This window comes from Thamnophis elegans, chromosome Z, assembly GCF_009769535.1.
Source record: "Thamnophis elegans isolate rThaEle1 chromosome Z, rThaEle1.pri, whole genome shotgun sequence".
Taxonomy (NCBI): Eukaryota; Metazoa; Chordata; class Lepidosauria; order Squamata; family Colubridae; genus Thamnophis; species Thamnophis elegans.
The window spans coordinates 43,739,590-43,750,747 of NC_045558.1; the positions used below are offsets into that span (position 1 = coordinate 43,739,590).

Genomic DNA, 11,158 nt, shown 5'->3' on the forward strand with positions numbered 1-11,158 from the left:
ACACTAAAATGAGTGAGGAAATATGATTGAGGCAGGTATGTGTCCCCATCACAAACCTTAAACCTTACTGCTATGTTGCAAGATCACTTAATTTTTATAATTGTGATAGCAAATAAAATAAAATAAAATCCAGACATTAGAAAGATCAGCAGGCATATGATAGGAAATACCTAATTGGTCAAATGCTGTATTATTATGAAATATGAAATCTTTTGTGTGATCTGCCTTGAAATGTTACAGTGCATTTCCTGTGCTGCTCCATTTTTTTCTAAGATGTTCCATTCCATTTTTAATAACATTTTCAGACCACTTATTGGGTAGGTTCGAGGGATTTTCCTATGAAGTATTTTTGAAATTCCCTAAACCCGCTGATGGCTTTCCTTTGTCTTTTGACTATATCAGATAATTTAGTCTATTATAAGGTACTCTACATAGGACTGTCCTTGAATAGTTGTCTGGAAGCTTCGATTGGTTCAAGATGCGGTTTTGCACAAGCCTAGATTTGCACATTTCATCTTGCACTTTTTTAGGAGCTGCATTGGTTGCCGATTTCCTTCAGGTGCAATTCAAGGTGCTGGTTATTACCTTTAAATCCCTACTTAGAAAGCCCATATTACTTTACTTCAGTGGTTCCCAAACTTGGCAACTTTAAGACTTGTGGACTTCAACTCCCAGAATTCTCCAGCAAGCTGGCTGGAGAATTCTGGGAGTTGAAGTCCACAAGTCTTAAAGTTGCCAAGTTTGGGAACCACTGCTTTACTTGAAGGACAGCCTCTCCCTACTCAGTTCACCAGGACCAAAAGCAAGGCATTTTTCAGCTCCCATCCATTAAGAAAATACAACTGGTGAGATCAAGAAAAAAGGCTTCCTTGGTGGCAGCTTCTTTCCTATTGAATAAGGTAATCCTCAATTTATGACCACAATTGAGCCCAAAATAGTGCTAAATGATAAATTTGTTAAGTGAGTTTTACCCCATTTTACAACTTTTTTGCCACATTTGTTATGTGAACCACTGCAGTTGTTATGTTAGTAAGTGTTATGTTGTTAAGTGAATCTGACTTTCCCATTGATTTTGCTGATCAGAAAGTCATAAAAGGGATCACGTCCCCAGAATACTGCAATTGTCATAAATATGAACCAGTTGTCAAACTTCCAAATGTAAAGCACATGACCATGGGGATGCTGCAATGGTTATAAGTGTGAAAATGGTTATAAGTCATTTTTTCAGTGCCATTGTAACTTTGAATTAAGTGAACTGTTATAACTTGAGGACTACCTGTACTGCTCCTGCTTTATAATTTTCAAGAACGCCCTGAAGACGTGGTTCTATAACAGGAGACCTCAAGCTGTCACAGAACAGATCAAGTTCCTAGTGTGATTATATCAGATGCTGCCATTGGGGAAAGGGCAGTACTGGTGGGGTTTTATGTTACGGATTTTTAACGCTGGAAGCACCTAGACTCCCTTGTGAGAATTGGATAGCTGTGTAAATGTGTTAAATAAATATATAAGTAAATAAAAGTTCTTGCCCTAAGACCAAGAGATGGTGACGATGAATGATAATGGACATATATTTTGTCACTTCTACTTCTCTTTTTTTTAACATACTAATATTGAGGAGTGGGAAAATACTGAAATTGCATAAAATCCTCAACAGCTTAAATTACAAAAACATCACATTCCTGTGTCTACTTTCAGGGAACTACACCCAAATTGGTAAGAATAATTATAGTCTACATATTTCACTACTGATGGGGAATTCAGCCTCACAAAGTCTGCCTTAGAGCACTCAGATATGGTAACTATAGGATTCTGACTAGGCTCCCCTATATTGCTAAGCCTCTTATTAAATTGTTAAGTCATGACTTATTTAAGCTATGCTGATTGAAAACACACAACTATGGTGGTGTGCCTACCATATTGACCACAGGAAGGTTTATAATATTAAAAATCAACTTACTCAAGAGTAAAAATAGATTTGCACTTCCAAAACTAAGCTACAGAGATATATTGTCTAGGTCAGGGGTGTCAAATTGGCCGCCCGTGGGCCAGATGCATCATGTGCAGGCCACGCCCATCCCAGCTCTGCAAAGGGAAAAAAACATCATGATATATAATTTGATGGCAATGTGATGCAGTGAGTTTGACACCTGTGGCCTAGGTCATTCTCATTTAGCAACAGTTCTATTATGACAATGATGAAAAAGTAATTTTACAGCCAATCCTTGTATTTACAACCTTCACAGTTTTGTGAAGCAAAGGAAAGCTGAAGTAAGAATGTAAGTACAGTTAGGATTTTACTTAGCAACCACTTTACTTAACCAGATTGCTATTAAACAAGGACCATCTGTAAAACTCCACCAACTTGCTAGAGCTATTGAATTCCAATCTACAACAGAGCTACACTTACAGAAAAAAACCAGAGAAGTAAAAGTCTCATTTGGAAAATCTAAACTCCCTACACAATGTAAGGGAAGAACTCAGTAATTCAAACCCATGTCAACATGACGGACCTAGTTGCCATAAGGGATTGCCTGCTCTTTTGTTGTAGAAGCCTGATTGTTTGTGTCTTAACTCACAGACAAACAGACACAAAGCAGATCACCTACTGTTAAAGTAATACTACCCACCCTACTATAATAGGGAAACAGACATGGTTCTCATACTAATGGGATTGAATACCTGAACATAACATTTCCTATTGGTATATATAAACAGGACATCATACTAAGTGAAATAATATCTTGGTTTTGTTTAATCTAGTATGCAAATCCAGCTAACCATAATTTCTTTAGTAAACCAAATTGAAAGCATGACTTACCAAAACCCAATAAACCTACATTCATTTTTCAAAATAGGGATCAACGGATTTGGAAGGCAAATAAAATAGTGTGAGTTCGACTGGCAATTTAACTCCAATTCAAAAGAACTGTTCATACTGCACTTGGTTTATATAGAAGAGAGAAAATCTTGCTAAGCTACAATTTTGAGATCTATTGGGTTTTAAGTAGGTCTTGAAAAGAGCATCAGGACCCAAAAACTAACCCCCTCCTTAATTGCTTTCATTCTTTTGAATTGTGAAAAAGAAGTGGTTTCTTTAATAAAAACTACCGTAAGGTCTTAAGTTGCTTATATGAGACACTGTAATCATTTCCAGCAAAAAGCAATATTTTATTTTTTATTTTTTTTTAACAAAAAAATGTTGCTGATAAAAGGGATCTTTGGTCCTATATAAATTATACAAACAATGAGATCTACTAACACAATGTGACAACTATCATTTAAAATATTAAGAGTTCTAAGAGCACAGAAATGAAATACTTGAACAAGGGATGTATTCTTAATAAATACTTCAATGTAAACAATGGTATTTTCAATATTATTTGTTTTTGGAAATGTTTTAATTTCATGTTCTTCAACACATAATGCTTCTACCTAAATAAAAACCTTAAAATATTTAAGTCCTATATTTAAACATTGTATCATTTAGTATCAGGAATAGATCTTGTAGAAAAATAGGTGTTATAATTTATGCACACATTGATGAGTAACAGCTCCAAAAATTTTTTAAAGAACCATTCATTTTGCAAACTTGCTTTTTTTTAAGTCACCTTTTACACAATGTTTCATAGTTCATCATGCTTATAAACAAATTCTCTTGCAGATATAAAGCCATCATTGTCCTCATCTTCTTTATTAAATATGTCTTTAACCAAAATATCATGGTAGCTTAAATTAATTGGTGCACCATGTCTTTCAAATTCCATCTTCAAATACTTTTTTACCTTTGAGACAAAGAAAAAAGACCAAAATTTAAAATTACAAATATACATTTAAAAGCAGATAAGCATAGATTTACAGAGAGGAGCCACGGTTATTGAGATATCTTTTTTTAGTACACTTTGTAGCTTCACATAAATATTATCCCTTTATTAGCTAGCCAAAAGTGTAGGAGGAACATAATATAAAAGTAGATCCATATATAATCCAGGATTACATATTTATTTATTTAAATTGTATGCTGCTCATCTTACCTGAAGTGATTCTGGGCAAACTTACAATTAAAATATACTACAAACATTAAAATAATAAATAAGAATCAAAAATTTAAAATTCAATTAAAATAAAACTAACTGGGATCAAAAGGAAGAGGGCAAAGTGCATTCAGAAAAGGATGGGCTATTATCTATTCCACTAACCATTCCAAAGTGCCACATCCCAATTGGGACCTCAGACTAGTTGGCATAACCATGTCTTCAGGGCCTTTTGGAAAGCAGAAACGATGGGTGCATGCCCAGTTCTTGATTCATCTAAACTTTCCCTCAGATAATATGTTGAATTACTGTGCAATAGAACTCTGAAGGCAGAAATTGTTCAGTTCTAATGTAGCTCACCTTGGAATGAAAATTTTATTTATAGACACCACATTTTCATAGAACTTCAAAGGAAATGACAGCTTAGATATTGTGCTGCCCCAGCAGTATAGTGTAGGAATTAAGAACTCTCTCCTTTAAGAAACTACCTCATGGGAAATGTAGGCAGAAACTACCTTATGGGAAATTAGTTCCATGACATGTGATCACATCTGTGTTTCTGATTGGCCACTGGGGCATTCTGTCTGCGTGCAAAGTTTATAGCCGGGCAGTTTAAATGCCTTTGTGAACCGGAATAGTAGTGCTTATATCTCCGCTCAGCATGGGAGTGAAATCATCATCTTTTTACACCACATGATCGGACAGATTATGGAAAGTCAGAAATATCTTAACACTGAACTGTAAGTTTTGCTGTTAAGAATGTCTGATAATACTTCTTTCATTTTTCATTTCCAACACCTCCCTTTCTATCCTTACTTGAGTTTAATGGTTTTATAGAAAGGTTTGGATATTCGGATAAAAAAGAGATAAATTAAAGGTCTGAATAGATAGACAAAGCAATGAGATTTTTAGTTGGGGAATCCTAATTGATCAACTTACCTGGCTCTAATACAGTTTGAAACCCTGCAAGTAGTAAAATAACCGAAATTTGAAATGAGCTACATTGTTTAAGATTTACAGATAATGGGAAGCTGTGTTAACGTAGTGGGTTTATTGACCCTTCTTGTTTCTCCTTTCTTTTTGTGTGTGTGTGTGTGTTTTTTTATTTTGTATTTTTTACTATTCTCTTTTTTTTTTCCTTTGGCTTTACTTTTATTTTATTTTTTTAATTTTAAAGTTAGCTGGCCTTATTATACTCAAATGCTTGTTAAAGAATTATGCCGGGTATGGGACCTGCGAAGCCGTAAGGGGGTTAGGGAGGGGGGATTATAGGGGGGAGGGGGGAGGGTGGAATTACAGTTTCAATTCTTAGAACAATAAGAATTCACTTGTATACTGCGGCTCGTTTTTCTTTTTTCTTTTTTTCTTTTTCTCTTTTAAAACAAACTGAAATGTATGGATACACCAAAGCGAGGAGAAGAGGGAAAGAGGAGGGAGAAGTAAAGAGGGAGTGAGAGGGAATGTAAGGAGGGTGAGATGGAGGGAGGGGGAGATGTCTGAGGGGGAAGGGAAGTAGAAGAGGGGAATGCTGGAGGGGTGAAATGAAAGTTGGAGGGGGAGAAGAGAGGGTGTATGGGGGAATGAAGTGTCATGTTGGGTTTTTTTTTTCTCTTTTTTTTTTTACGCACAGTATATAAGTGATTGTATAAAATGAAAATGAAAATGAAATAAATAAAATGTATTCAAACGAAAAAAAAAAAAAATAAGAAATAAGAATGTCTGATAATAAACTTGATCTGAATAAGATTCCTAAGCATGGAGTTAACTGCATGCTCCAAGCAAGCCTACAACACTCGAGGCAGAACATACTGTATATCTTTTTCTATACGCTGCAGAATACATTAACAAATTCACCTCTTCTTTAGATAGCTTCCAATCATCATCAAGATCCATCTCTTGAAAGGACTCGTGAGATCTTGGTCCATTTCTGATTTCTAAAAGGTCAATGTGGAATATCAGTGTGCTTTCAGGTGGAATTTTTCCTATGAAATAAATAAACAAGAAATATATAAAATGGAGATCACATTAAGCCTAATACTAAGAACATAACACCAATTTTGTTATCTAGAGTTAACCAAAGTATTGAAAGATGTCTAATTAATTTAGAATGCAAATCCATGCACACTCAATTAGAAGTTAGTCTCATTGAACCTTTAAATGTATCAGAATTACAGCTCTTACAGTTTAGCACCCCTGAAGGCACCAGAATAATGGACAAATCTTCTAATTATATTATCTTATTGTAAGTGCAAAAAGATATCTAATCTTCTATAGTTTACAGTTCAACAAATGTACACATATTCTGTTTATAGCTCCATCCCATTTGGATTATATAAAGGTAATTATTTTATGTGTTGTTTCTGCAATGTTTGTAACATTGAATATGGCCAGAAAATATACTGACATACACCTAGGTTAATCTGAGGAGAAAGACTTGTAATATTTCTCTTTGTTCTATAAAAGTTAAGTGTAAGAAAAGTAAAAGTGAGAACACAGAACTGGCTTCAGTTCAAATTTATGTTACCTTGTCTACATTACTTCATTATATCTTGTAGCAGTTAGATATGTGGATGCATGTGTTGTTGTAGTTGGTTCTGTAGCAGAGAAGCTGGAAAAGTACCAGGACTGAAGAAGGAAGAGAGGAGGTGGAAAGTAAAGGCCATAGTGGTAGAAGTACTTGACGCTATGACTGTTACGCTGGGAGAATGTCACCAACAGATTCCAACATTAAACAATCTGCCCAAAAGAATGCAGTGCTTGGAAAAGCTAAGATACTGAGTAGAACCTACAAACACCCAGGGGTTCTATGGAGCACCAAGGATTGAAGAAGACACCCAAAGGATGAAAAGGGTGTATGTGTGTGTGATGTTATTTTATTAGAATAAGTTACATATAAACCAGCAGTATACTCCTATATAAGAAAAATAATTCTCTTTATATCAATGGAAATAATCAAGTTAAAAGGATATCAAACTAGTTTAAATTAGCCAAGGAATATTTCTGAATATATAAGAGCATATGTGTATGCAAAAATTAGACCATGAACCTGATCAAATGTTTCACTAAATCCATAAGTGAACAGAAATTGATACAACTATTTTATAATCCAAAATTAAATACAACAGCTCTCTATAAATGTTAATGCATAGTTTTTATTTATATGGAATTGTTTACAGACTCAAAATAAATAAAAAAACATTAGCAGGTGCAAAGGTTTGGAAGGTCTATTGGTCAATACTTTGTAGCATCAACTGCTTCCAAAAGTCTCCTGTAGTCAATTAAGAATCTTTTTGGTCTTGCATTTGGATTCCCCTCCCCACTCTTACTTATAGAACGCTTCTAGCTCAAATGTCCTTCATGTTTGAGATTTCCACAAGATGTTCAGTATTATTCAAACTTTGGGCTACAGAGGTATGCTAAAGCATGTTTCGTTCTTTTTTAAAAGCATCTCATGATTGAGGTATGTTTCAGATGGTTGTTTTCCCAACAATATTTTGAATCTATAAACACAGACTAAGTAAGTATATATTACAAGATACAGAAAGATGCTGTGTTTCCATGCAATTGTATTATGTAACCTGGGTAAAGAGATAAATATTGGTAGAATATATGATTTTATGAACCATAATCTTATAATTATATGATTTTATGAACCTGAAAGTATTACCTTTGCCTTCTTTTCCATAAGCTAGGGATGAAGGTATTGTTAATTTGCGCTTCTCTCCTACACACATCTCTTTCAAACCTTTGTCCCAGCCTTGGATAACTTCCTTTATACCAAGAGTAAACCACGTTGGTTGGCCATTATTATGCTTGTGACTGAAACAAATAAAACATTCCCTTAGGACATTCAGTTGAAAAAAAAATCCTGTTGCTGGATCAGATCACAGATTTAATATTTCAGTATTCTGTTCATGAAAGCTAATGACAGGCTAATTGAAAAGCCATCCCATTCTATTTCTTTCTATAATTTACATGGCAAACAGAATTACAGGATCCCATGAATTATTTCCTGGAACAAGTTTTGAAAACTGAAGCCGAGGAGTGTGAAGCCCCCCAGTCATTGCTAACTAAACTCAAGCAGTTCTCACCCTTGGCTTTGCTAGGTGTGGATGCAGGAGTGGTAATTCAGCAATTTCTGGAGGGCCCTAGCCCCATTTTAAAGCATAGACATAAAAGTGGACAGATTTTAAGATCTTTTCTCCTGATTTAGCAACTGAAGCTATTAATAATAGCACAATATAAGCAAAAATAAGTAGCTTATGTTTGCACTAATTGAAATCTAGGGTCTTCATGATAATCATTAGCTTAAAAGTATATCAGGAATTTTAAAACTTTGCAATATTGCAATGTTCTTGTGTGATAAATTGGGAGGAGAATGTCACAGAAATGCTTTTAATTTAATAATTAACAATGCAGCCAAAATCTCCAATAAGGAATGAATTTGGACATCCTTATTGCATTATTAATTTCTGGAATCTGGCTTTTATTCTTAAAACAACGTGATTTCTCATTTATTTTCTAATCTGTAATTGTTCTTTATAGCTTTTTTTTTAAAGACCTCACTCAATAGCATGCTTACAGCCTTCTCATTCGTTTTCTGAATTCTTTTGGTACAGTAATACCCAAGGAAATATTTTGCTGGGAATTCAGAGTATAAGAACAAACTTCAGACATCATTTCCTTTAGTTACACATCGTACTTACTTACCAGTTTAAATATGTTTCTATTATCTATCTGTTACATTAATGGATACAAATATTGAATGTCATTAGTATATAAAGATATTCCAGAAATTATAACCAACAGAGATGGAAGAAGCAAGCAATATATTTGACAGAAGCTGAACCCAATTACTGGAGTCAGTGTCAATAAATTGCAAATAGATGCAACAGCTTGTCGCAAATATGCTTTTTGTCAATTTAATTTTTAGTAAAATACCAAATCTTCAAAATATACCATGCTCTAATCACAGAAAATTAAAAACGTGATTGATTTAGTGATAGATTGTAAATTTACAAGATGTTAACATTTAATGTTTAAACATCTAATTCAGACTTCATTTCAGAATGTTTTATAATGTAATTAGACAACCGTGAGACATTGGGTCATTGTTTCACAAAATATTTACCTTAACAGCGAAACAGAATAACCAAGGGCAAAAAAAGCAGTGGGAATGGGAACCAGGTCCAACTTCCTACAGATGACTGTCTTTCAGCAACTGATGATGTAACAAGTCTACCTAGCCTCCAGACCAGAGGACTAGGATGAGTTAGTCTACTTGATTTCCAGCAGTTGAAGAAGGACCTGGCCTCTGGAGGGCTGGGGTAGGACTGGTTTACAGAAGTTTCGGATGACAGCAGAGAAGCATAGAAGTAATCACAAATCTCCCAAATTTCTATCCCTTGGGAATCATGGATCTCAGTTTCTGGATATCTTTTATAATGTATCCAAGGAACTTTGAGGTACTTGATTCAAAAATTGTTGCCCTATGATGCACTATAATTTCACCCAGTAAAAGTTACAGAAGAATTTAGTAATAGATACTTTAAACTTCTAAAGAATACAATATACCTGGCAGTCCATGGAATTCTTGTGCCTCTTCCAATGAAAAATAGCAGATAGAAAACTGATTTGTAAGCCAAATAATATTCAAGATGAGATCATTCCTGAAGCAAATTTTAAAACAAATGACTGTCTGTGTTGCTCATACACCTCCAGGGGTATTGATCCATAAACTAAGAACACTTTTATTATATTCATTTATATTTATAAAAGTATGATGGTACAAAAAGAAAGAAAGGGAAAGAGGGTCTTTCCGAAGTTAACCAGGACTTTGCTGCAAGAATGGTTTATCCTACTTCTGGATTTAGAAATAAAAGTTAAAAGTGATCTTATCCAAAGGAAAATCTCACAATTCAGAAAAACGAAAGTGTATGTAGTAATAGTTATGACCCAATTGAGAATAAATCCACAATATCCTAAAAACCCAATATGCCTATAATAAGGCCACCAAATATTTCCAATTAAGACTACATCATGCATTTTGATTTTGCATATTAAGGATGGGCCACTTTTAAGGGCCATATTCAAAGAATAATGAGAAAAGCTAACATATCTTCCACTATGGTAAATACTGTTTCCATTCAAATATCCCATTGAGCAAAAATGTGATTTATTTGGTTAGCGTGTCTGAATCTGCAGAACAAATACTTACGTGGAATGAAACAGTGAGCCATCTTTCTCTAAATATCCCTCATAGTGCACCAACATCAGGTCTCCAAACTTGGTCTTCCTTTTGCAAATGAAAGGTTTATGGAGAACTTCGATTTTGACTTCTGGTTCTGGAATGAGAGCACCATTCACCAAAGCCAGTGTCCCAAAGAGAATCCAAAAGGTACCTTCCATTCTGGTTACTTGAAGATGCGTTTTTCAGACTGAAAAAGCAACCGGCATGACATTACATGCACCTGACCATTAAAAAAATAATAATCCAACAATCCTCAAATAGAATCTCACATTACTAAGGAATGATCTAAGATCACATTATTTTTTTAAAAGCCCTCTAAAATATACTGTCTTTACTTTCTAGCGTACTTAAATTATATCTTCTGAAATTCAACTTCATAGGACTTTAAAACGTTGGACGTTGCAATAAAGGTGGAGATGGAAAAGGCTAACCACGGAGCCGAGATTCCTCCCAGCCTTTGTATCTCACCAGCTTTCAGTCTCATTCACCAGATCCGCAGACGTGGCAAACGTGGTCTTAAAACCCGCAGAAAAGCAGACAAATCTCCTCCAAGTATTCGTATCCATTTAATAGCCACCTCTCCTCTTTCTCCTTTCTGGTTGGCTGAACGCGAGGGCTGGGTTTTACGCCAGCCACTCCATTGGGAAACTGACCCGTTCATCTGCGAGGCGAAAAAAAAACCGGGGAAGCTCTCTCATCGCTGAGCGACGATTGGTCTCCCAAAAATTCTTGCGAGAGAACGCCGCGCATATATTTTGGAATCCCTCAACACAATACCGCCGGCTTCGGAATGCCATCATAGGCTGACGCCACGCATGGATCCGGATTTTCATTGGTTCCCAAGAACTCATCTGCTCTCTTGGTGTTCTAGCCG

At 35.1% G+C, this 11,158-nt stretch overlaps 1 protein-coding gene across 3 annotated transcripts; it reads right to left on the reverse strand.

Annotated features, from left to right (window-relative positions):
- Positions 1–2,200: 2,200 nt before the first annotated feature.
- FKBP14 (FKBP prolyl isomerase 14) lies at positions 2,201–11,067 on the reverse strand. 3 transcript variants are annotated; one of them, XM_032234681.1, is made up of 5 exons: positions 10,938–11,067; positions 10,252–10,471; positions 7,702–7,853; positions 5,889–6,016; positions 2,201–3,785 (listed from the first exon to the last, which is right to left on the reverse strand). In XM_032234681.1, the coding sequence occupies exons 2-5, from the start codon at positions 10,440–10,442 to the stop codon at positions 3,627–3,629; spliced, it is 630 nt and encodes a 209-aa protein (XP_032090572.1). In that variant the 5' UTR covers positions 10,443–10,471; positions 10,938–11,067; the 3' UTR covers positions 2,201–3,626. The 3 variants fall into 3 exon arrangements, with proteins under 3 accessions (XP_032090572.1, XP_032090570.1, XP_032090569.1); XM_032234679.1 differs by lacking the exon at positions 10,938–11,067 and adding an exon at positions 10,632–10,927; XM_032234678.1 differs by lacking the exon at positions 10,938–11,067 and adding an exon at positions 10,753–10,926.
- Between the last annotated feature and the right edge of the window lie 91 nt (positions 11,068–11,158).

Bases quoted from the DNA above. Each gene is read 5' to 3' on its own strand.
- FKBP14 (XM_032234681.1), bottom strand. From the start codon at position 10,442: ATGGAAGGTACCTTTTGGATTCTCTTTGGGACACTGGCTTTGGTGAAT. The intron at 6,017-7,701 runs GTAATACTTTCA...TTTATTTCATAG, and splicing joins TTATGGAAAAGAAGGCAAAG to GAAAAATTCCACCTGAAAGC. The intron at 3,786-5,888 runs GTGAATTTGTTA...TTTGTCTCAAAG, and splicing joins GGAAGCTATCTAAAGAAGAG to GTAAAAAAGTATTTGAAGAT.